The sequence below is a fragment of the Mycteria americana genome, chromosome 1 (assembly GCF_035582795.1).
Source record: "Mycteria americana isolate JAX WOST 10 ecotype Jacksonville Zoo and Gardens chromosome 1, USCA_MyAme_1.0, whole genome shotgun sequence".
Classification (NCBI taxonomy): Eukaryota; Metazoa; Chordata; class Aves; order Ciconiiformes; family Ciconiidae; genus Mycteria; species Mycteria americana.
The window spans coordinates 71,913,075-71,940,235 of NC_134365.1; the positions used below are offsets into that span (position 1 = coordinate 71,913,075).

General features: G+C 40.7%; 1 protein-coding gene across 2 annotated transcripts in view; it reads right to left on the reverse strand.

Moving 5' to 3' along the window:
- Nucleotides 1-220: 220 nt before the first annotated feature.
- Nucleotides 221-27,161, reverse strand: part of LMO3 (LIM domain only 3) — a 58,720-nt gene continuing 31,779 nt past the window's right edge. For both annotated transcript variants that reach the window (XM_075491722.1, XM_075491721.1), the window contains exons 3-4: nt 9,360-9,485; nt 221-326 (exon numbers count right to left, since the gene is read on the reverse strand). In XM_075491722.1, the coding sequence (XP_075347837.1) occupies nt 221-326; nt 9,360-9,485 (232 nt within the window). The remainder of the gene's footprint in view (nt 327-9,359; nt 9,486-27,161) is intronic.

The window sequence follows — 27,161 nt, forward strand, 5'->3', positions numbered from 1 at the left end:
AATCCAGCTGTATGTACAGTACCTTTTTAATTAACATTCAACTCTGAACTGGAGCAATTTTCACTACATACAGATGCAGTCCGCCTTTTATTTCACGCAACCATTCTGTCTCCCTATATCTATGCTATTCAGTAGGTTCCTGTGTCATTTCTTATATACATGTTGAGCAAAAAAGATAAAAGAACATAGTGCTTTGTATTCTTAATGATGTGGCATCAGATCAGCGAACCTGGGGTGCATAACCTTCTTTCATTAAACCCTCCTCATAGTCTGTCTGGCACAGAATCATGTTGTTCTTCAGGAAAAATTTGTCTCCGACGCAAAATCTGAAATTACAACAATACAGGGAAAAAAAAGGTAGTTTCAGGGTGAATTATGTCATATGATCTTACACGTAAGGATTGTACAAGTGTTCGCGATTTTGTTGTACTGACCGCACGGCTCACACCTCTGCTGTCTGTCGCAGCGCAAGCAGACACGTGTGCACGTATGTGAAAGCCCAGCAAAGGAATTGCTCTGGTATCAGAATTAATCCTGTGCTTTCAACAAAATCTAGTGTACTCAAGCCCTTTTGCTTCCCCAGCCAAAGACTTCATTCAAAGCCTACCAAAGACTGTGGGAGTCTTGGATCAGGTCACTAGCACACAGATAAAACAGAATAAATATCCCAGGCTACTGAGTTGAGTGAAAAGTAAATGTCCTGCTTTCATGCAAATCAGAAGGAAAACAAAGTGATCGCATGCAGTAGGAAGCTCATCTGAGATACGTTACATTTGTCTTGTGCAGGCGTACCGGTAAGAATTTCTTGTTATATTCCAGTTAGATATTTTACTAGAATTGATTTGAAGTGGTGGTTCCGAGAATCTTTTCTCGCATACACACAACTTTGCATATATTGTGGTGCGAACTAGAGACGCACAGGCAGGTATGCAGAGAAACCTTTTTTTTTCCCCCCTGTAGGAGTTGATTATAAATTTAGTTACTCAGCTAACTACTCTCTCTCTTGTGGTATCCGTATACCTACCTTGTTATACTATTATGTGCATCAGAACGATCTGATTGCTACAAAACACTACTGAGATATTTCATTTGATTTTCTCTGATGAGTAGGAAAACCACGTAACGGTAACGCTTCTGGCTGGCTGGCTTCAAACTCCGGGGAAAGTAGGATTTCCCAGCTAAGCAGTATGCTTGAATATAAGAAGGCTCTTCACTGACACCCCCCTCAGCCTTTCCCCCCGACAAAGCCAATCTTCTTGAAGATATTTAGGGAGCATGTGAATAGGGCCAATGCATAGAAAAAGAGTTTCCCTAGTGACTGCCTTGGCAGGGTTACGTGCCTTTGTTTATAGTGAACTCTCCAGCTATAAAATATATTGGGAGGCACTGCTCACATTATTCCAATTAAAATGAAAGAAAGTAACCTAAATGAACCCCTTAACACTGATGTGAATAAATGAAACCAGTTTCTACCAGCTAATTATGGATCTCACTACATAAAGTATTGTTTAATGTGTAACGGATTATAATGTCCTTTTTTGTATAATTTCCAAATGGTGACATCTTGGACACAATTAGGGTCAGATATAAATGCTTGTGTTGTTTACGGTAGATTTAACAACAGAGTAGCTATGGGAATAGCTGTATATGTATTTAATTGTAACAATTTAACCTTCAAATAGTGGTGCCTGCTGTAGTTGACCCAGTAAAACTACGTAAATGACGCAGGTTGACCCGCCTGACCTCTGATAGTGGTCTCTCTTTATCAGATAGTCAATTTCTAATGATGTTCAAGCAGAAATCTTGGTGAATTGTCACAGATTAAATTGTGTATTGAAAGCAGTCCTTTAATGTTTTGTGAAGTTGGAGGTTTAAATGAGTAGCAGTTGGACTGATTTACATTTGTGAAGATTGGAATGCTAGACAAAGAGTGAACCCATTTATTTTCCAACTGGGTAGCTTTGGAAATTTATCCTTATGCTAGCTAAATAGATAGAGGGAAAATAGTGTAATAAAAAAGTGGATTGAAAAGAATTAGCTCTGCTCTTAAAGGAAAATTGGTTTGTTTATTTGTGGACTTTTTTTTCTGTAGGATTACTGCCTGCTGCTGATGATGATTGAAAATAGAGATTATGGAATGATCCTGAAATCTTTAAGTTATTTATGATCAAGACTCTTTTATAGAATTTACAGGTTCCTGCTAGCCTTCCCACCCCAATTCTGGTGTATTAGGCTACTAACAGCACAAAAGTATTTTGAGTAGGTGTGTTGAAATGCAGAATTCTTGAAGCAAACAAGTTCTTTGGTGGTTTCTCTAGTTTCCATCCTTTGTATTTTTGTCTTTGACAACAATGCTGGCAAAAATTCTTTTGTGCATTTTACCAGATTAGGTAGAGGAGTCTTAACTAGTGCTAACATGTAAAAGTGGTTTTCCCAAAGACGTCACATTAAAAAAAAAAAAAAAAAAGGGTCCTTCTTAGTTTCTCTTAAAGAAACGTACAGATTAATGTAGACTAAAGCAGGGGAAGTTAGGTGTTGTGACAAACCAGTCACTCCACTGCAGTTAGCCCAAGGATTACTGCTGGGGACTGAGCGGGAGACGTCTGGCCAGCGATGCCCACCACATCAGAGGGTTATTGCGCAGCAGGGCGGCTCTCCCCATGGCTCAGGCACCAGTGGGAGACACAACCACCTCTGCTCGCCCAGCAGAAAGCACTAACTCTGAACTGTGAATGTTATTCAGCTATGTATTCCTTTGTGTTCCACCGTAATACAGAACTTAGCAGACTAATTTGTTTAAAATATTTAGTAAATGAAAAATACCCTGCTGAAGTGCAATTCACGTGCATGGCAATACTTTCACATATGAATTCTTGCAATATTGCTTGCATCAAAATCCTTGCTGAAGGATTTTGTTTCTCAGCCCTCAGAGAAGTGCCACGGTTTGAATTAAACTACACCAGCTACACGAGGGAGTCAGGATGCCTTTCCCAATAAAAAGTGTCAATGCCTTTTGCTTTTGCTATGTTAATATGTCGAGCCAGAAATGCTCTACCTATGTCTACATGGCATTTGACAGCTTTATGCATGAGTGGCTTTAAACATACACAGTTCCACAAATCATTTACCTTCCAAGTGTACAGCTGTCTTGCGGAGAGGCTGCCAGTGGCCTGTCTAGACACGCTTAGCTGTGTGATAACCTGTGGGGTGGGGGTCTGTCTGCATGGCAAGAGACCCTCTGGGTTCATCTAGGGCTGCATTTGCACGCTGGGGGGTGATCCTCTGTGCCTTGGGGGAAACCTGTTACTTGCGATACTTATGGTCCAAATTCTGCGACTGTTTTTGTATTGTGCAAGTTCAGCGACCGAAACACACTGGCAAAGACTGACAGCGAGGCTTGCATGTGCCCCTGGGTATTAAATGTGTGAATTATGCACTCATTAGGTGACAAGAGGTAAGCACTAGATGAAAAACATTTAAAGGTGGCATGCTAGCTCCTAAGTACAATGAGACCAGGCAATTAGATGGCTGAAATACGATAAATTCTGTCCATCCACACTTTCAACCTTATTTGACTCTCAAAAGCAGATTTAGCCTCTTCTGAAGTCAAAGAGATTGGTTTTGCACCCTCTAGGATTTAAACCTGCCTCAGCTTTAAAATGGAAGGGTAAATTCAAGCCTAGCCTTCCACCTCCGGCAAGTGTTTTTTTCATGGAATTGGCATAGGATGTAAATCAGGGCACAATTTGGGCATGTATATCAAATGGAGTCAAGGAGCATATTGAGATGCCACTGGGTTAGGAGTATATAATGAGGCAAGACTATTACTCTTCTGTCAGGCAGATGGTAGTCTTCAGCCTTCCCTAAAACCCTCACCCAATTTATTTAATAGGCATGCAAGATGAACAGGGAAAAATATACAATAGGCTGCATTAACATGCCAGATTGGACTTACCACCATAAATTGATAATACTACTTTTGACATGACTGTGACATTAGTAGAATGACCATTATAATTAACCTACATCCTAGAACTCCTGTCATATTTTACAATGGCAAAAGGAAGGCCATTTATATTACAAAATGACCTCTGTTATCACCTTGTTTGGAAGGGGAAGGTGTGCCTAGACTAATCACAAGAAGTATAAAACTTCCATTTTGAGAAATAGCTATTTCATTGTTCAGAACAGATATTTAAGGAGATCTCACTGCTGTCTGTTATCTTTTCTGATGTACAGGACATGTGTCAAGGTACTGGAGACTTCTTAAGTAAGCGAGAGAAATATTGCTGTGAACAAAGATGGCTGTGTGTGAAGTGCCTCCTCTGGTAATGTCAGATCTTTGTTGTAGAAAGAAACAAAATCTGGAAGCATTTAATTGATTTCCTCTAGGATAAAGAAAGCTCAGACTTACCCCACCCATACCTTTCTACTCTGCTTTGTGCAGTCAGTGATGTAACTTCGTCCTTTCCTCTTTTTTTTAAAGCTCCTTTGAGCTTCCAGTATAACTCAAATTAATGTTAATCTATATGCATCACTAAGAGAACAAAGCCACTTTTTTACATCACAGTTCATCAGTCCTCACCTATGGTTTACTAATTCTAGGGTTCTGTCAAAATGTCCATTTATTACTAAAGGCTGGAAAATGGGAGCTGTGCCTGGATTTGCGCATTTTTACCAGTACGATGTAGTGTATATACACACAGAATCCTAGTTCAACTTACAATGTAAACCTCAACTTGGTGTGCTTTTCATTTACTGTTTTTTTAAAAGCAGGTACGGAAAATGTATTAATTTTTATTCTAAATTTAGAGACACTCAATGAAAATCAGCAATATTCAGGTCTTCAGAATTTATAAAATGACCACTCATGCAAAAATCTAATGTTGGTGTTTGAAATAAGGATGTCCCTGGCATTGCATTCCCTCCCCCTCGCTTGACAGAGAACAAAGGCAGCATTGTGTGGGCATTTTACAGTTTATACTGGAGGTAAGTGTTTACAGCTACATCAGGACAGCGCTTTGAATGAGTATGTAACCATTTTCAGTTCAGTTCCCATTAAAATAAAGGCTGTTTCGGATAGAAGGATAGAACAGTGGATTTAAACACCCCTCAGTGACAGCAGATGGGGGTTTTAAACCTTACCCCGAGCTGACTTCAGACAGCAGAGAGAAAATATCGCAGAAGTATGGAACAACCTGCTAAAGCAGCCGACAGAGAGTGAAAGGAAGGACACTGTAACTCCAGAAAGTGGGAGAGCTGAAGGCAGACTGAGATCATCGCTGTAGTCAAAAGTGTCAAGCAAAGATACAGCTGAGCCCACTCGCAAGATTTTCCACTCCATTTTGCTAGTCACACACATGCAACCTGACAAAGTGTGAAAGGCAGTGTCTGTTTACAAGTTTATTTTTCCAGTGGTTTCCATTTTTTTCCCTTTAAATTTTCTGCAGAAATCAACTATATTGGGGCTACTGCCAATGTGAGGTGAAGTGCTTCTGAGGAGAAGTTTAATATGTTTACAGAGAAGAAAGGGGAACACTCACACCATTAAGATGACTGTCACTAAGCTCTGCGGGTATTTAGGAGATGGAAAAACTTCAAATTAGGAGTAAGCTGGACAGAGACATGAAAGATAAGGGGCTGCTAAAACCTTTAGGCTAGGAGCAGAGCTTAATATTCACAAAATCCCTACAGCTTTAAGCATCAGTATCAAGAAAAAATGGGGAAAATATGTCAAAAACTGGCTGGATGGAGCAATTAGATCCTAGAGCTGAATAGCTTTATGAAAGGCAAAATAAGAGACAGTATGTATTTGACACCAGGGGACCAGGCTCAGTGGCTCAGGAGATCTCTTTCAGTCCTGTCTATGTCTACAGTCCTGTCTACAGTCTGTCTTCCTAGAATATGGTACGTGAGACAATGTGGTTTTCTTCTGAGACTGAAAATCTAGCCTTCAGGAGGCCAATAAATGGGGACAGGCACATTATGAGTTAGTTCAGAGATGGAGTTTATGGCCTGAACAAAAGTCCCCTGAAATCAAGGGGGTCTAACTACCATCCACACTGAGACTTGAGCTGCATGGTGAGTTATAGATACTCAAAAATAATAAAGCAAACAGTGAAGTTGTACATAAAAGCAGAAAAATCACCGAATCTTTCACAAAAAGCACTAGGAAAAAATGGGCAGGCCCCTCTCACCTGGGCCAGGATCAACTATTTAAAGGGCAGGAATATGAGGGCCATGCAATAGCAAGCCTGAAGAACAGGCTGCCCCTGTTCACAGTGTGACGCGAGTTAATATAATTATTAGCTAGCTTGGAAGGCAGAAGGCATTGGAAGGCACAACCAGGCACAAAACATTCAGTCTTGGCAAAGACAAAGTAATGCAAACTGAAGAATTGTTTTAGTCTACTCATGAACGTTGCATATATTCTGTTAGGAAAAAGCCTAAATGGTAGACGATAACTGAAAATCTGAAATATGGAACTGAACAGAGACCATTATATATTCTCTGGTAGTACTCCAGCTATATTGTACTTCTATCAGTATAAAGAATGACCCAAAAGATTTAAAATTTAATGGGGGAAGAGAATGTAAAAGTGGGGAATCAGGTCAAACATAGATGTCTTGCAACAGCTGGTGAGCCTTGCTACCTCTGTTGGTGATTTTTGGATATCTCCGATGCATTTGTAAATAAAAATATTCTCTTAAATAAATAAATACCACATTAAGGATAGTGGTTGGAGTGAAAGGGAAGAGCATATCTAAAAAAGCTCAAGAACATTATTTTGCATACAAAGGGGCAGCATGGAGTAAAGAAAGAAAATTAAACTGCTATCTTATAAACTCATCCTCACTTGGAATCTGCTGTTTGGTTTTGATTAGCTTAACTAGAGGAAGAAAAAAGGATCCTGAGAAGGGCAACAGAAATTATTAATGGCATGGTGACTGACAAGATTATACAGTTGAAAAGAAAAGAAAAAGAGGTTTCATAGCAGATATAAAAAACCTCTAAACCTGATGATGGGTCAGGTGTCTAGCATTTCTATCTTTTATTGTTATACAAGTAATGAAAAACAAAAGATTTAAAGCTATTTATTAATGAGAAAATGTAGCCAGTGGGATGCTTTGCCATAGGAACCCCAGAAGAGCTAAGTTGGAGCATCCATGAAATAGGATTTATTATAAAAAACAACAAAACTAATTCTTCGGAGTGCCACTAGCTCCAAATTGTGAGGAAGAAAGGTACTCTACAGGCAGTCTGTTTTATTAGGCTCCATGAGAGCTATTGCAATATAATCAGGATTAGGGCCACTTTTGAGAATTTCTGAAATTCTTTGAAACTTCTGGAACTGATCCCTGTTTTGACTAGACGAACTAGACCGTATTTCAGGTAAATCAATTCTTTTGTTCCCAGCCTAAGACTCCTGTAAGTCTATTTCAGCAACCCTTTGCCCAAACTACATGCAAAGTAAAAACCAAATAAGAGACTAGATTGAAGGCTCAGGAATGACAAGGCTAAGAATTATTAAATATCCCAGGAAAGCTCTGTTTCAGAAGCACCTAACAGCACTTTTCCAGGGGGATCAGTGGCCCTAGGGCATAGTATGATGTATATTAGCCACAAAGTGAAATTGTACATTAGTTCACGCTTGTAATGGTAGAAGAGGAATATTAAAAATAATCACAACAGCTTTGCTTTTAGGGGGGAAGGAAAAGGAAGTTCACTTCCTCAGATCCAAGAGTGCTAACTATGATGAAAATCTTTTGCACTCAGGGTAACAAACATTGTCTGTTTTGCTTGACTGATGAAGATTAGCTGACTTCTTACATTAAAGAAGTTTGTCTTGTATGGGCTGAAATGACAAGACAATAACTAAGTGCTAATTGTGCATAACCAACACTAAAGATATGCAGCCCCATTATGGCATGTAATAAATGAAGCGAACAACAGAAATATATTAGGCACTTTAATAATGATACTAGAATCGTGGTCTGAAAAAAACAGGGATGTGAAGGGTTTAAGAAGCAAAACCTAGGAGTGTGCATGTGTCTTAAGCGGGTACTACCAGAGGCTCTGCCTGCCTTACTCAGAATATAGCCTCTTAGTTCTGTGGCAAGACAAAATTGATATAGGACTTTAAATAGCATCAGAACCTATAATTACCTTGCATTATTATATAGTTTAAGCAGTGGTTATTACTTGCCTGGTATTTTAATTTCCCATGCAACATGATGAAAAAGGTCAATTTGGCTTTTTTTAAAGAGCGTAATTGTAGTGTGCTACACTTATTAGCAGCTGTACATTTTATGGTTCTTTAGGGAGGTTTGATTTTTAAATGACTACAGTGTTACAAAATAATACACTGTAGGACAAGGTGAGTTAGCAAAGCTTATTTAGAGCTGTATCTAACTTTGGCGCGTTAGACTATTATCTTCCTAATTTTTTGTTACTTCCCTAGAAATGTACATCTCGTGTTTCTTCCCACCTGAAAACAAAAGAAAGTATGAACGCTATGAAACTCTAAATAGGATCATGTAATAACCGAAAAAACATAATAGGTACATTAAGGAGCAGACATAATTGGTTCTCTCATTTCCTAGACCTCATAGAAGTCACTGGCAAAGCTGCTAGCAGTTCTCGTGGAGTCAGAAATAGAGCTCTCTGTGAAATCTCTGACAGGATTTGGCCACCACTCTGAATGTAGTTGCCATAAGTTCGGCTGTATTCGCCTCTGAAAAATTCAGTTGTTACAGTTTTACCATTTTTGACATTCGTTCTGCAACTGTACCATATGGGTGATGCTTCAGAACAAAGTGTCAGGTTTGGATCCTTGGGATTTTTATAACCTACAGTTAGGATATGGAAATAAAAATATGGCATAAGAAGTCCAATGCTGCTACAGAGAAAACGGTGGGAACAACATCTTTTAAATTTAAATGATTACTGTTCTGGCAACAGGAAGAAACAACATGTACTTTAAAAGAAATATGTGTGATAAAAATGAAGAATTAAAGTGAAATTAATGTAATAATGACAAATGGTACTGCTATGCTCTTCTGCAGAAAAGGATCTCAAAGTCCTTTATAAATATTAATTAATTAAACTTGACAGACAGCCTTTTGAAGGAGAGGAAGTAACATTATTCTTGTTTATTGATGCGGGATTTGAGACACAAAAAGTTTTCTGGCCAAGGTCACTAAAGATGTTCTGTATCCATCCCAGGAAAAGTATTCAGGTCTTACTCTCAATCTTGGGTTTCCACTACTGGTAGATGTTTCCTCTTCACTTGAATGTATGCCCGCACCGGTGCCGAATTAGCACTTAGCTTATGGAACTGACCCAAGAAATTCTCTTACCTCTGATTACAAAGTTGACATGCAAAACAGTCCAGGTGATAAACATTGTCCTTTGCTCTCATCACCATCTCAAAAGCAGGTATGAGCTTACTGCAGGCAGCACAGTTTCCTGTAACGCCGAATAACCTGGAGATACAGAAAGAAATATATTCTTGAAGATGCTTAACTGAAAGGAAAACCACACTTTCTTTTTTTTATCTTTTTTTTTTTTTTTTTTCCCCAGCAGTTGCCTGGCCTTTGATTGACTTCCCAGCACACCTGCCTTTGGAAAGGCTGGTCTTTGGTGGTACAAGTCTGCCCAATTTACAATACAAAGGCATAGTCCTTTTTGCCGGAGAGCGCTTTATGAAGCAGTGACAGACTAATATTGCACCCATTGTGATGTTATTTTTTTCTGCAGGTTATACTGACCTTTCTTGATAAAAGAAACATCTTGTTAAACTAAACAAAGGAATAGTAAACACATTAGGGATGTTACATAACTGCGCAGACAGAGGTCAAGCTGTTTGCATACGTGGGAAGAGTCTTCTGCTTGGATCCTGCCGTAGAGACGAGAGCCACATAACCTTGGCTTTTGGTGCTAGTTATTATTAAAACACACTTTAGCTAGAAAAGAAATAACACTTGAAAAAGCCAATATTCTTCGCATTTTTGACATCTAGTGCTAAAAGCTTTACCACTATTATTAAAAGAACATTTTATGAACAAGTCATTTAAATCGTCAGAAAGCATTAGCGGTTCATGCACCTTACAACCCTATACCATAGTTATTGCTATGATTATGTTATTCAGGTAGCACATTAAAGTAAATGAGGCTGTAAACTATATATAGTCACATCAGGAGTAGAAGTATAAAATACTGTAAGAACAATATGAAATGCTGGTTTTGCCAGACATCTATATCAATTTTTTTTTTTAAATTCTCTTTGTTAAAGATTTTTCAATACTTTTCAAGTGAGTGTATTACCAAAAAAAAAAAAAAAAAATCACACATATGCATCCTTTTGTAACATAGAAGGATTATAATGAACAAGAAGAAATACGTTAGCTCTACATGGCAGCAATCTTTGGAACTAAGTTTATTTAAACTCCTTAATAGTTGTGATGGATTATTAAAAGTAATGCTCTGCTTGTGCATAGCAGTTAATGCTGTTTTTAACTATGAAGCACACTAGATGAAAACACCACATCTGCCAGTTTTCTTTTTTTCCTCAACATCAGGCTGACAGCAGAAAAATATAATGGCTCTCAAGGGAAACACCAAATTAAAAGCAGTTCTAAACTAATGAATTCAAAGGTGCTCTGTAGAAAATTCAGTTTGGTAACATAAAAACGAATGCAGTTTTTTAATCACATCCCTCCATTTTACTGAATTTCATGGGTTACCAACAAGCCTACTTAATTCCAAATCCTTTTACCTTCTGCTTCTACTTAAGGTGTGCTGCCTACGTAATATGTGCCTGCTTTTTTTTTAAAGTTGCGACCCTTCTTCTCCTGTCTTAGGTGCTGGTTACCATGCTCACTGGGAGAAGCGCTGGGACAAGGCCACCCTCATCAGCTCTTGTTAGAATGACTCAAGTCAATCTCCAGTTCTTTTAAGTCTGATTATTAAAATTATAGATTATTTAAACAAATTATAAATATTCCCTTTGTAAAACATTCTGCTCCAGTTCTGTCTCCACCATGCATGAGTTTTGCCGAGGTTACCTAAATCTCACTCAGACTTTCATTCCTCATCTCTAAGGACACAGGACTTAGTTGCCTTCCACAGTCATTGGCTGGCTTTGCGTTAGAAAAGACTAAACCCGCTGACCGAAGGCCCAGCTCTGTTTTCCTTCACATCTGTGCAGAAGATGATGGTAGTTTAGTTGTAGGAGGAAAGCAGATCAGGCTGCAAAAGGTACTGAGTAAGGACCTTAGTACTGGTACATAGGTACCTACATACTGTAGGTACATAGTACTGTTTATTCTATATGGTTACAGTAAAAGGAAAGTCAGACTTTAAGGCTCTACAACAGCAACATGTAAACACAAACATGAGAACGGTCCCACCGCCTCCGAGTTCAGTGTGGAGGGATCAGACAGCACCTCAGTGCTTGGGTAGTTTAGGTGCAACAGCTGAATCCTTGAGATGCAGCTCAGGCCCCTTGCTGGAGAGGGTGCTAGGGGCAGGCGGTGTCACCTTCCTCAGCCACATCCTCTTTGCAGGGGTGTGTCTGTGTGCGCGAGAAAGTGGAAAGCCATTACAGCTAGATTCGCAGTTTGCGTGTTGCAGAGCAGTGAAACAATTTGGGATTGTCATTCAGCACCGCGAAGGATGGAGATTTACTGCACCAGAGGCCACTATGTGCAGATTTCCACAGTCCTGAAATAAGAGACCCCCACAGAAGCTGCTTCAGCTAAGCACCAGATATATTAAAATTTTTCAATTACGTAAAGGGAAGGAGGCCTTCCTCGCTGTTAGTTCTTCCCCACCACATACAAAACAAACATGTGAGATTTATATTAGCTATTGTTAATTTTGGATAAAGCTGTTTATATGAAGAACATAGTTTTCTCCCATTAATAATAATAATAAAAACCCCACAATGCCATTTTGAAATTCTGGACATAGTTTCCCCCAATTTCAATTGCTCTCGCTCCCTGAGCATTTATCAGCTACCTGATTAGAATTTGTTTCCACACAAACCATTGATCATCAGCCTATTACTAGGCAAATGACAGTTAATTACCCACTACATTAACCACTGGGACCTGAGACCTGCTTCTGCTGCCATCAGTCAACATGATAAATGTGGCAAGTTCAGTAATGCATGGCCAGCCCTGAGCTGCCTGCTATAGTGTGAACAACCCTCAATCTCACTTCCATGCCCAGGAAAATCTATGGCAATCTGCATAATTACAAGCTCTGGGTTAATAACAGACAAATGATTTGTTGCATCTAAACAAAGTCCTTGGAATGGGCCTGGTCTCCTGTGGCTGCCCGGGTTGCTGTTGTGCCACCAGTGTGCTTCCCGCTACAACGTGCACAAAACAGATCTCCGACGCTGTATCCTTCCAATTTGTTGCCCTCCAATTTATGGATTCTGCATATGTGATTTTTAATCATTAAAGAACTCTTGAAGCAATATTATCTTAATTATTCTCTGCTGTAACCAGGGAATTAGGCTTCAGATAAAATTTTCTTCTTCTGTGCACTTTCCCTGCCTCACTGGAGGCTCCATCAGTTTTCATCTACACCTGGACTCTGAAATTCTAATGATGAATTATTGCCCCTTTTCCTAAGAGGGCGAACCTTACAAGGGAACATTTTACTGAACTGTCAGCTCACAGACTGAGTGCGGAGATGCGGAAATCTGATCTAATTTACTGCAAAACGATGCATTTGTTAGACTTTCTCCTCAGTTTTGTCCAAGGATCAAGAGATCAGTCAGGAGCCACCTTCATGTACTCCTTTGCACAGGCCTATGTGCACTCGACTGTCCATATGCCGTTTTGTTTTCCTCCCCTCTTCAAACCTGTTACACAAACAAGTTTCTAAAACATATGAATTTTACTACTGGAGAGAAGAAATAGTTTCTTGGCAGGTTTTTAGCTGGAGCTGATGCACTGAGCTATGGTCTCGTGCTTTGTCTATTTTACCAAAAAAGCAGCAAGGATTTCATTTCTACATAGTACTCACAACTGCCTGGTACCATTCTGTGCTTTATTTACGATTTTCTCTGTGGTAAGAGAATGCTTAAACTCACTCCTTTCACATCTACTTACAGGTAGTTAGGCTATGCCCTAGCTACCTCAGCAGATTAGAAAACTGTTCTTTACTGAGTTCATGTAGGAAGAAAGGATGAGAAAATTTAAAAGTACCAGGATGGATCTCTTCTCTTGATATTCTGAACCAACATCTGAAATTTTATATTTATACCATATATACAACAACAGAGATTAGAACAATCAGCCACCGCAAAAACTTTCATTCTTAATGGATTTGACAGAACATCCTGCACAGAGCTACAAAATGAAAGACATGCAGAAGCCCTTCTACAAACAAACCCAAACCTGACATTTTGAGCAGCAAAAAGTGTGATTAAGCACCAGGCTATTGATTCTACTTTGGCAAGTTTACTAAACAGAAACCTGAAGGTTAAGTACTGAGAGATGAGGAAAGGGAAAAAGTTGGGAGGGGAAAGACAAGAAAAAGAGAGGAAAGGAAGAGTGGACAGATACGCAAAAGTGCCGAGACATTGACTAAACTACACTATACTTATGAGGCACGTGCTTTGTAGACAGACCCAATTTAACCACATTAACACCAATTTCCATCCACTCCACAGATTTTGAGTGAGGTCCCGAGTAAGGAGAGGGGCACCTGGTTCTCATCATTAGCTTGGAAACGTCCCATCACACAACTGCACTGTTAGGCAGAACCGCATATGCACTAAGATGAAACCAATTTGGGCCATAATTCCCTGTCAAATTACGTGGGACTTTCACAAGATTTAGGATCTAATCTTGTTGGTTACAGCTGTTCCCACAAGCTTCCTCCTTTCTGCTACTCTTGTTTGACAACTGTCCTCTGTAAGATCCATTGATTTGCTACCAACAGCACTCTTTCGTCTACTTTAATTTTATATTAAAATGTTGCATGATTTGGATAAGACGTCTGGGTTTCCAGTAGGAATACAAAATGTCTGTTTGCACAATGGAAAACGAAGGAGAAAAAACATCTTGAGATTCAGGAATGACAAAGCAGACATTAAATGGAATTTCTCCTGTGGCGCAGTAATTACGGATAGTTTCACATGGTTTCGAATTATTTTTTCTCCTCATTCTCACTACTGGGTTAACTAGGTTCATTAGGGAAAAAATATATATGGGAGCTGAGTTCTAAACCTGCCTTCACCACTAACTGAGTGGGTGACCCTGGCAACTCACTTAATTTTGGTCTCAATTTATTCGTTACTAGGAGGTGAGACCTAATCTTCACATTGTAATATCCCTGCTAGATACTGTTTCTATAAAAAATTTAAATGCTACTTTCAAACCTCTGTTCTTCACAGTGCATGAGGGATCAAAATAATACACACACACTGTTTTAAATGTAATCAGACATTTACTGAAATAGACAATCACCTTTTTTTTCCTCGTAGGTTTGTGTATTATTCAGGTTTTCAATTCAAACTGTATGCACTGAAAGGCAGAATTTGGCCCTTAGCAAATATTTCAGACAGCATAACATGCTATTTGGAGAAGCATAAAACCACATAAAAGAATCTAAAAGTTAATGAGAGGGAGAAAAAATTATCTAAGGATCTAGATTACAAAGCACATTGAAAAGCATAGTTTTAGAGAACATGTAATTTTTACATGCTGAGTATTATTTAGATTATTAGGTGGAGATTTCTGAGACATTTCTATGTGACTTAGGGACACAAGTACTACTGGCTTTAAATAGTCTATATTCTCTTACTTCCCACAAGATATTTTTGAAAATCCTCCCTGTCAAATTGTAGAGAAAAGGAAGCGGGTGAATTTGTCCCACATGCATTTTTATGAATGCCTGGAAAACTTACTTCACTCCCACCCAACCTCCATTCCCTGGAATGGCTTTCTAAATGCTCATTGAAGATGAAACATGCTTCCAGCCAAGGGGAGAGGAGAAGCTGCCCCATTTTGCCTACTGAAGTTAAACCACGCAAGTGCAGGAGGAACGAGAGCAGAGAGGACCCATTCACCCTGCTCATCCACAGACCTCCTGACTGCACTCTGATATCCAGTAAAAGACTTCTGGTGACTCTGCTTGAATTAACTCTGATCTAGTAATCAGCAGGGGCCAGTCAACGGAGACTCCTTAGAAAGAAAGGAGAAAGGTGGGGAACAAACTGAATGCAGGAGAAAATGGCCACTTCTGAAATGGTTCAGGATTCTCTCCTGTATCCTCGTTGCTGCTTATACGTCCTTCTCTAAGTTTCTCTCTTCTAAAGTCTTTTCTTGACGAAACTGGGGTCTCAAAAGAGGGGAACGCAATGAAGTTGCCAACCAGGATGCTCAACAGATCGAAGCACTGAGCTTTCAACACTCCCCAGCTGCAGGTGAGGCAGCCAGATTTCCACGAGAGCTCAGCTCTCTGGGTGCTGAATTATTTTTGAAAATGTAAAATCACAAGTGTCATAACATGGGAGCAGTTAGATAACATGGTTTAGATGCCTATCCAAATTAGCTTAAAACCTTGTCCCTACTTTTAGATACTGCAAAAAAGATGAAGAAAAAGAAAAGACAAACAAAACAGTCCAGTCAGTTTAAGTGTGTTAAGGAAGGCATTCAAACACAATTGCTGAAGCGTGCTTAAACGTCTACTAAAATCAAAGGCTGATTCAGCGTTTGCCTTGTTTGGTAATGCTGTGAAAAGAGGGTTAGTTTTGCCAAACTAGAGCAGAGAAACCTTTTCACCTTAGTACCCTTTGTTTTATTTTAAAAGCAAACTCAGACACTGAAGAATTAACTTGACATTGGAAGTATGCTGATATTCATAACACTGTTTGTAAGGATACTCAGTGTGTGCGACCTGGAAACGCAGCTCCCCTTTGCTGAGGGCGAGCTGCGGTACATATCTAGGGCCTTTGCTACTAAAAATTTAAGTTGGTAGCTGGATTCATGGGCAGATGGAAATGTGATGGTAAAGCCTGGCTGTAGCCTTGCAGCACAGTGACACACTACTTGTCTGAGTGTGTTTTGCTTTCATGTTTAGCTAACCTGGGTGTGTGAGTAATCCCATCTGGCTTCGGTTGGGCTGTGCGTGACGTTTAGCACTTGTGTATCTGCAGCATGATCCGCACGCTGAAGACTGGAGGTGCAAACCTCTCTCAGATGAAGCTGCTATTTCTCACACCGTTCTACTGTATACAATTATCGTGGAAGAAAAGAATTGTATGCAATCTGAAGTCCAATAGTTAATGCAGGGTTTTTTTTTTGTCTTTTTGCACCCGGGATTTATGTATTGCCCTCATCACTGTGGATCGTAATTTAACATAACTGAGCCATTCCCCTCAGTGCAGACTTTCAGTTTGTTCCATCTGTGTAGAGCAAACTATTTGCCAAACTCTGTCCTGTGCCTGCTGAAGTTCATGAAATGGAGCGTTTCTTCCTCTGCATGAAAGAATTCTTTATGTAAAGTTAACATGGATGAATTCCATTTTCAAACACCTCAAAACCAGACATTCAAAACAAAATATAGTTTTACTTCTATATCCTTCCCTAATTAGGTTATTTGTGTTCTGTGAAACAATCTAAGCTTTCATTTCAAGTAAGTATTACCAGCCTTAATTTTGGCTCGAAAAATTTGAAGCATGACCAGACATAATTGATGTAATACCACCATCTATAGTTTGAAAAATCTCTGAGAGGTGGGAATTTTGTTGTTTGGTCAATGGAGTGTTAACTCTGAAGCCTAAATCACACAACTTTAAAAAACCCTTGTTCGTCTTAGGAGCAAATATAGCTACATCGTTTATGTCACAGTCTGCTACCCTGTCCCTTCAGTCATGCAGTCAGATCATCAAACTTTCAGTTTAAAGCTAAAATGCAATTTTAAGGAGTATTCTGGCCTAATTTACTATCTGCTTTTAATAAAGTTACAATTTTGTTTCATTTTAAATTTTCTTTAACCACTCTCGTTGACTCAGATGAAAAGCAAGGATGATTGTGCACAGTGCACAATGATCTATGCCTGATATTGCGGAAATAAATTCAAGTTAAAAATGACCTCCCAATGCACTCAGGGCTCTGCTTTGCACCACCACTCATGCATCGTGACATCCTTAAACTTCTACCAGTAAAGTCAACATCAATATTACATCCATTTCTACAAAGCAACCATATAAACTTCATCTTTCTACCACATGCTTTACTTTAAATCATGCATATAAATCCATCTACATGCACAGGCTGAATCTAAAAATTTGCAGATACTCAGCTGACGTATTTTCATTGTCAAACTCGAGCAACTTAAAAACAAATTTAATGCCTCAACTCAAATAAGAATAAGAATGCAATACCCCAAGCTGGTTCCCAGCCTGAGGGTGGGTCTAACTGGCACAGGATAGTGGTACAGTTCAGGGTCAGCTAAGTGCTGCGACTGTGTCTGTGTAGCACTCCACTGGGGCTAATTAGGTTTACGTCCCAGCTAACTAACCGCTTGCATCACCACACACTGGTAGACACCAAATGTGTCTACACTGTTTCCAGATCTGGAAGCTAGTTTAGGGCTTTGTGCCACATACTGCACGATATGGATATCACTCAAGGCTGTACCTGTACCTTTTGGTTGCGACAAAGCATCACTGAGCTCCGTTTGTCGCCTTGTTACCTGAAGGAATGATCTCAAAGACGGTTCAGCGATAACTCGACAAGATTGCCGGGAACAGGCTGGAGGTGAGGGACCCTCAGGGATGACCTTCACTACGGTGCCTACAGAAGAGTCATGCTCGCCTGCCACACGGATGCTGCTCCATGCAACAGACATCTGTCCTTGTGGTAACGCCATGCCACTGATGTCAGATGGGGCAGATGACCTGCAGTCCCTCCTAGGAGGGAACCAGTGTCACCTGCAACATGGATGTGGGGAGTTTGTCACTTGCCCTACAACTGCATAGAGCTCCACATTGCTGCAGAGGAAGCAGAACCCAACAGAGATGCTTCTAATGTGCATTTCAGATTCATCCCACACACCAAGGGCTAAACAGGGAAGGAGGGACCTAGGAAGAAAAGGACCTAAATGAACAGAAAGCCCCCTGATGCGCAGTGGCCAAGCTCCTACCATTTCCCAACAACCCTATTGTTTCTCCAATGACTAAGGAGAAAAGGTCTAAGTGGTGCATACGGAGTTTGCCCCTGGTGATGGGGGAAGGGAAGGAAATTAAGGTACAAATATATAATTAGCTTCCTAATGTGAGGGACATAAAACATAGACATTTTTCATTTTGCCCCAGAGGTGACTGAGAATGTAGAACCTCTGGGTAAGAAATCAATGCACAGACTGTCAGGTAAATACATATTGAAATGGAAGTGGGGGGTAAGTTAATAGTTCTATGAGGTCATATAATAAAGTCTATAGTTCTTTCATCAGCGCTGCAAACAATGCAGTTACTGTGTTTCTCCCCTGGTGTAATAGCAAAGACGGTTGCTAGACTCTGAAAATAAATTATGCCATGCTTTATTAAATGGTAAACAGCTGTTCCAGCCACAATACAGCACATGCTAATTGAAGAATGCCTTAAGCAGTCCTATAATAAAAGGCTTTTAAGAGTTGGAGAGGAAAAAAAAGCCAGCATCATGACAGACTTACTATCATGGGTTCCCTTAGTTAAAATTCAACACATGGGTCATTCAAGGTGAGAAGTATATTCTGGGAGAAGATCTACAGTAATGAACATTTAAGAATCATTAGCAGGCTCTTTCATGCCATGATGCTGTAGGCAAAGACGTGCTTAGGTAGGAAGTACAGCCACAAGGTTCTCATCATGTTTCCACATCTAGTTTTGCTAGGAGATATGTATCCAGGAATACAACAAACGTGTGGGAAGAATTGCCTTTTCTGAGGTGGTGATCCCCAGCCCAGAAACCACACCGCTCGTGGGAATCACCCTGGAGATTTAGGCAGAGATTTAGGTGCGAGCTGTAAAAGAGCATACATATAACAGACAGAAGATAAGTGGCATCCCAAGCCCCAGCCTGGCAATGTTTCTGAGCAGGTGTATCGCTGTACCTCCGCAGAGCCCTGGCCCCTCGTGCCAGCCTGGCTGTGTTGAGCTGAGGAGGTGTGCTGTGCCCAGCAGCTATCTAAGGGGCTATTAGGAATGCCAAGGTATGGTCATTTTTTTTACATTAAGAGGTTCATGATGAAAGTCGGTAGGGAGTGTGAGTCAATGTTTAGAGCAGGGAAAAGAAGTCTCCACCCCTGGTGCCTGTGCTACCTTGCTAAGTGGCCTTGTGCAAATATCCCCCCTTTGCACCTCCATTTTCCCATCTTTACTTTGCATTAAAAGGACAACAGGAAGCTTGGTGTGCAAAAGTCCCTTAAGAGCCCTGAATGATAGCTACTATGAAAAATATAAATGTATTTATAGCAGCTACTCACTGAACTAAGCATTTGCCCAAGAATGACATTCAGATATATGGTACTCAGACTACTAGACACCTGCTTTCTGGAAAATTGCTCGCAGAGCTAAACTAGATGTGCGTGTGTATGCATGTGTGTAAGCATGTGTGCAAAATAAAAATAGCAAAATAGTTCCACAGGAGAGAATAATAAGGAAAAGAGTCATGTTTTCCCCGCTATACAATACAATAATTTCTTGTCCTGTATTTGGAAGTTCTCCTTTCTAAAAAACACTGTAACATGAGTGCTGCATGGTGAGTAAGATTTCTTTTTAATGTTTGCAATAAGCAAAAAGCTTAGAAATTAGGAAAAAGGATGTGCATCAATCCATTAGATGGCATACAAACATTTCCTTCTGCTCGTACAAATCGTATGATGCGCTTGCAAATTCATGCAACAAAGTGATGGTTTAATAGAACTGCTCTTCCTATAGAAATAGAAACAGGTAAAGTTTTCCTTCATTGGAGCATTTCCTTTATAAATAAAAGCCGCAGTATCTAAGGTATTTCCTTTGTTGTGTCACCTTTAGGACTTACTATTTGAAGTATTCCACTGAAATGGCTATGCTCTGCGCAGTGTTCAGAATTTTAAGTAAAACCTTAAACAGTTACAAATCAAAGCATCAGGGTACTTTGAAGAAGCACACACACTATATACATCGCATTCTGCATGCATATGCATTGCTGATATCTATATATCATTGACACGTTCACAAAAATGTTACAGCTTTGGGAAAAAATATTTCAAGCAAAATATAAACATTAAAATGATGATTTAAAAATAATACAGTTTTCAAAACTCAGATTTCAGCATATTTAGGGCTGGTTCTGGAAGTATGCTTTCAAAATGTGTCAGATTCTGAGACAAATCGCCATGACATTTTTCTGGAATTAACCCAGTTGTTTTGATAAATATTGCACTAAAATAAGAAGATGCAGTAATTAAATAATTACAAATAATTGATTTTTTCTCTCATGTATTTATTAAATTGTTTAGGTTTTAAGGTATTGATATTTTTACACCTGCATCTGGTTTTATAGTTTCTTCCCCACTCCCTGTGATTTTTCTTCCTCTTCTAAAAAGAATGCTTGAGGAAATTCTGTGCCAACGTCTCACTCAAATTTATAATTAATGTAGCAGAAAATTATATTTCTAATTAAATAAAACTGAGCATGAATTGAGGCAAATGCTAGAAGCATTTTAAATAGTATAAAGTTAGGAGAGGAACAAAATCGCAAACAATGAGCAGGTAATGTAACTGCATATATTAGAAACATCTCAATTATTACATCCACAAAGGCAGAACCTAAAAAGCTGCATTTCATAAGAAGGTGTCATGTTGACATATATTGCTCATTAAAAAAGGTGCCGTTTGTATATGGGTTACTGTTCTTCATATGCATGAATACTGGTAACACATTGTGGGAAAGGAAAGCCCTTGAGATTTTGTGTAGTTTGAATATTTAATGTAACAATAGTTTGCTCCCTAATAAAGAAAGGAAAGAAATTTGGGAGACGAGGACATAAATTTGCCTATTTATTATTTTATGCTGACTGCAGCTGGGTATCGGCACCCCCTGTATACCTCTCCGGATCTGCCGTTAAAATTAGTGACTGCTCACAGTAGCTGCTCTTTAACCAAAACCGCAGAGGCTACAGACGAAAAGCTCCCCCCGTCCCCTTTTTAAGCAGAAAATACCGAGCGGCGTATATAATATTCGTATATAATATATATACGTGTACTAACCTACTAGTTATCTCTGCTTACACGCCGGCTGTCAGGAAACTGTCAGCTGTAAAGGCGATAAGGTGGGCAGTTTAAAGAAGATACCGAAGCCTTAAGCTTCTTAATGTGCCACGAATCAATCCCATGAAAGCAAACAACTTGAAAAAGGGTTATATGTATTTAGGAAATCTCTCAGCTCCCCTCGCCTTCGCCGGAGCCGGAGCTCGCGCTGGAGTTTGCTCACCCTAATGACCCCTGAAGCGGCCCGGAGGGATTGTGAAACAAGGCCGTTACAGGAGGCAGCTTGCTAATTGAGAAGTTGATCGGGGGGAGAGGGATCCTGCTTTACCGCGTTAAGTGTCCAAATCAAGCATGACTAGATTGACGTCGCCAAATCGCTGTCTGGAGGCCACTCCAAGCCAGGAGCAGCAGGGCTTTTCACACCTGATAGGCCCCCGCTCTATCTACATCAAGTCGCATTAAGAAAGGGATGTATTACAGGAGCGGAGCCCGCGCCCCTTAAGAGCGCTTGCCCGTGCCGGCTAATTGCTGCTCCCCGGCTTTCCTACAAGCAGCAAACGTGCCCGGGTGTCGGAGGCATGCGTTGCCGGCTCCCGTTACACGGCCCACCTTCCTCTCCCCTCCAAAAAATCAGACGGGCGCTCTCGGTTCAAGGGGAGCAATTAGAAGAATTAATTCTCTGTTACGTGCTGAACGGGCCTGCACAAAACTGCTCTGGAAAGGAGGGCGTTCGGGGGCTACGTGCCGTTGTTCAAAGCCATCCTAACAGGGAGAGCTTTGGCGGTGCTTCGGCCTCCCGCCATTAACTCCCGAGTGCTCCCGGCCGTCCGGCGGGACGGGGAGGGCTTGGGCCTTCACTGCAGAGTGAGAGACACTAAGGCATGGGGACTCGGAGCACAAAGGGCCATAAAATGGTGAACTCCCCGGCTTTTCAATCACAGAGGGATGCCTAACTGTCTTGTACACCCCTGAAACCCCCCTCATCAGCAGTTTGATCAAGGTGACGGAGAGAGTCTGGGATTTAATCCCACCTAGGATTAAAAATCAACAGTTCCTGCCCCACGGTCCTCAGCCTGCGTCTACTTTAAAAGAGGGCAGTTCTTATTTTCCCATACCGTCAGGAGATGCGGCCACAACGTGGTCAAGGTTGTCTTGTCAATTTATCTGTTATTTATGTAGAGCAGGGGGCCTCCTGAACTGTACCGAGGTAAAATTTAAGCTGAGGAGGAAATATAGCAGGATGGGAGTAGTCAGCCTCTGAAATTCAGCGGAGACAGTCCCAGTCAAATACTTAGGGAGACGCTTTGAAAGCTCGAGTAAATTTTTCGTAAACAGTGTGCGTTGTTATGCAATGATACGAAAGCACGCTCTACAGTAGGACTGTCGAATCCAGACTTCGTTTCTCTTCATATACTACTTATTTAGATCTAAAAAAGGACTGCACAAAGTCAGGGCGTAGCATGATAACATGATTTAGAGGAAAAAAACCATGATTGGAGAGAGACTACAAGGCACTATAGGGAGAACATTTCCATATTTACTTTGAAATTTCTCTGAAAACCTGAGATAACTTTTGTTTTTCAGAAAGAAAAAAAAAAAGCAAACCCCCACATTTGCCACTTCTTTGCATAAGCCCCTTTATTCCCCTGAAACTTAGGGAACCTTCTGTGAAAAATATCTATCTATCTATGGCTTTAATATGGCTTTTTTGATAAAAGTATGAAGAGAGAATAGTAGAGAAAAAATCTCAAAAGCATCAGTAAAAATTATTACACAGAAACGGCATCCAGCTGTAGGTCACATATACTGTATATATTGTATTACACACCGACTACCATGTATTTTTAAATGGGGGTCTTCAAATTACATGTCTGGCATGACAACAGATAACCGTGGAGATCAGGATGAAATCCTCCTCTACCTGCAATATCCCTAACCCCCACAAATCTTGAATAGCTCGGCAAAAGTTGGCTCGCTCTATTTTGCCACCCTCCCTCTGAAACTGGTTCCCCTGCGCCTGTTGCCGGATACCAGATATGTCAGATTAAAACAGTATGGCAAGTCCAGCGTTCCCAGGCATCACTCTGGAGAAGGGGAAATTGGAATTTTGTTTGGTTTCTACCGCCGTTACGACTCTGCGCCACCGAAGATGAGCTGATATGACAGCTTATCCCTTGCCTGCCTGTTGCGGCGGTCAGCGGCAGACAGCACGGCAGGCACTGCTGCAAGCACAGACAAGCTTAAGTGATGGGGAGCGATAAGAGCGCGGAAAAGTGTGAATGAAGCGATCCCGTTCCACCTAGGCGTGGGAGCAGGTAAATTTATCCTGCTCTGGACTATTTCTTTGGTATTCCAGGGCTGCCTTGCTTTAGGGGTGATGCAAAGTAACAAGAGGCTGATGAAGTTAAGGAGGTGTGTTACTGAGATGTTTGAGTGAGGGGGAAGAGGCAGCTCTGAATCGGTCACAGTATTAATGTACTCTGCCTGGCACAGCAGCCCCTTTTCTCTCCCCGTTGCACTGCATATACATGGCTAGTGCATACATCTCCCCATGTGTTTCTGGAAGAGAGTACACTCTGCCATGCAAGCAGCAGGGGGTTCATTTTTAAAAACTAAAGTGCTGCTCAAATATAAACAAGAAAGTGAGCAATGTGGGAGAAGGCATCCTTGGGAGGAGAGACATGGTTGGCCGTAGGCATTTTCACACCCTTCCTCCAAAACTGAGGTCACCCTGAGTCTGTGAGTGCATCTCCCCCTCCCTGGGGAAACATCCTCTGCCACAGGAGCAGCAGAACCCAGTCAGATCTGTCCTGGCACCTGTACCAGCTGCTATTGCTCCAAAAGGTATCTGAAAAATATTTGACAGACACACACTCCCACACATCCCCACCCACCCATAACCATAAAGCGAGAGAAGTCCGGCAACAGCGTGGGAGTATTCTCCATTTTCCTGCACCTTTTGGAGGCCTTTGTGTTGGTGCAGAGAAGATTTTAGATGCTGTCATACCAAAAGGAGCTACTACTGCTCCATGCCATTGCTGGTGACTAGACTGAAGCACAGTTGAGCAGAGGATCACATCTTCTATATCCCTGCTCCAATATTGTAAACTATAAGTTCCAAAATAAAGCAATTAGAAAAACAGGAAGTAGTAAAAAGAAGAGAGATGCCCACCTCAGCGTTTTCCATCTTGTTTCTACCAGCAAAACACAGGCCATGAGATAAAATGCTAAGCTGGATTGCAGATCTTTTGTTTCTCCCTCCTTACAACAGTTCATCCCTTTTCCTTCCTCTGTTTCTACCTCATTTTATTCATTTTCCCTCATTCTTATTGCTATTTCTTTTATTGTTACCTTTCTCTACTACCTCAGGCTTTTCCGTTTCTGCCTGGTCCATTCCTTGCTGTATATGCTTACACGCTCTTACTTGCTATACTATATTTTTGTGTAGACCCTGACACAATTCACCTTCCCACCCAGGTTTCAAGTCTCATCTTCCACTGGAGTTCATTTTTCTTCTAACTCCAGTTACATTTCAGAAATGAAACTTTTTGTAAACTGTAGTGAGGGGTTTCCAATGCTTCCAGTCAGCTAGTTACCACCATTACTGAGGATTTAAAGAAGTATTTGGCATGGGCACCATGGCAATTCAGGGCATCTTCCCTAAGATCTTCCCATGGTCTACCCTGCCTTTCCCATTACCCATGAAGTGAGATGGGAAGAGTTTTTCCTGCAAATGTAAATGTACCCCATTTGAGGCTAAATGTCTCCATGATCCGGACAAGAGAGCCATACTGCTGGTGGGATTATCACGGCACCACAGAGTGAGTCACACACATGTCTCTGGGCAGGGCTAACTGGGAAGAACATGCAACCCCTCATTAGCAACAGCAGTTGACAGCCGAGCTTCCTCCCTCCATCTGCTATCTACAGCAAGACAACGGGAAATGATGCTGCTACCACAGTAGCTTCTTGGTACCTTAAGAGGTGAGTTTGAAGTCCCTACTAAGGACGATGCAATGGTAGATGAAGCAATGGAGGAGTCTTTCCCTCTCTTTATAGCCAGCTACTGGTTGTAAGAACTGTAAGGGAGGGGATGAGGACAGGACCCCTTAGAAAGGAGCCCACCAAAAGCTTACTCGTGAATGCAGTAAGAATGATTACAAGGAATTTTACTGTTTATATTTACTGTTGTAACTGGCTACCCTACCGGACCCAGGATGCACGTAGACCCAGGCAGCACGCAACCAACTAGAGGAGGCCTGAGCTACAGCAGTGCTTACCCCCACACGGCGCCGGTTATTCCTCATCTCTTGAATAAAAAATTGTCATAGAAGTTGACCTTAGGACTTTGGGGTATTACTCAGGATTTTGAGAAACAGCCAAAATTCTCAGAGGTTTCCTGTGTCCAAATTCTTTGGAAATCTAGCCCCAAGCTCTTGAGTTTGATGTGGTTCATTTCAGTACAAGAGGGTAACTTGAGTTGATTTTGATTAAAAAAAAAAATGAAAATTATCCTCCTTACAGACATGCACGTAAAGGGGAAAATAATAAGGCCAAAGCCCTTCATGCTACATTTTAATTGAAGTTGGAGAAGTATTAATCAGAGGGCAGGGAGACGTTTCAGAACAATCAGTTACAGCACCAGATGTGAAGTACACCCAAGACCAGCTCTGCACTGCAGGACAGACGGTGAGCCATGCAAACGAATGCCATGGCAATAGCACGCACAAGCCTGGTCTACCCTGCTAGACCGCGCAGTCCACTAGCAGAGTACAGGTAAACACGGTCTGTATGCAACCACCGCTCGGCAGGGATTTTGCCACCTGCTGCCCCACACAAGCAAAGGCCACTTTTTCTCTGTGACTCTGCCCAAAAGTTCCATTAAGGGATTTTCCCGCTATTCATTTACAAGTATTAAATTGACCTGAAATTATTGAGGGATTACTTGTATAGATAACAGCCACAAATTCTGCAATGTATACCCCACGTATCTGCTAGCAAACCCATAGGGATAAGAGGTGCTATTTCTGACTGAGCTGACCAAAAAAACCTGCTAGTATAAAGACAGTAATACTTCTACAACCCATATTTTACAAATATGGGTTTTCCGCTCATGCAAGACTGTTTTATTATACTGATACAGCATATTGCTATTAGGACTATTTTGCCAATTTTGTATGTCCATATTCCTAGACATGCAAGTTTTCATAGCATTGAATATTCCTTAGTTTTATGAAGAAAAGATTGCAGACTTCAGAGGGCTGAATCATATCCACATTGATTTCCTGGATCGGACCATGTGTTACCACACTATGAGAGTCTGTCTAGAAAAAAAAAACGATGCAAAAATGTAACAAATGTCTGATGCTAGGGAGAAGTGCCTTTTCCTAATGAAAAAGGCTGCTTGTTAACTAGCCTTTACTTAGCATTTTTTTATTTTTATTTAGAGTGTTCCCACAGGCCTATTAAATTCCCCTACTCTTAAATATAATTAAAGGGTATGTTAATTATCTAAGATATCTCAATTCATAGATTATAAAATGTAGGAAGAAAAAAAAACATAGTCTGGAGTAATAATATGCAGCATATTGCAGTTACAGATGTTTCCTGTAGATCATTGCTCTACAGTTCCATAGTCTTCCATATTTTCTATTTATTTCCAAAACAGATGCTTCTTTTCAGCTTATTTTGTTTCCAAATGGTTGTCCAACAAAGAAGGGTTTCATATGACACCAAATAATATTTTCATTTATTTACATAATCACGGCATCTATGAGCAGACCTAAAATTCAAGAATCAGTGAATACTTCAGAAAGCGCAGGACAGAAATTCATATTTGCAGCTGAATTTGTTTCAACGGTGTAAATGGCTGCTTTATAATCACTGAATATTTGCAGACAGC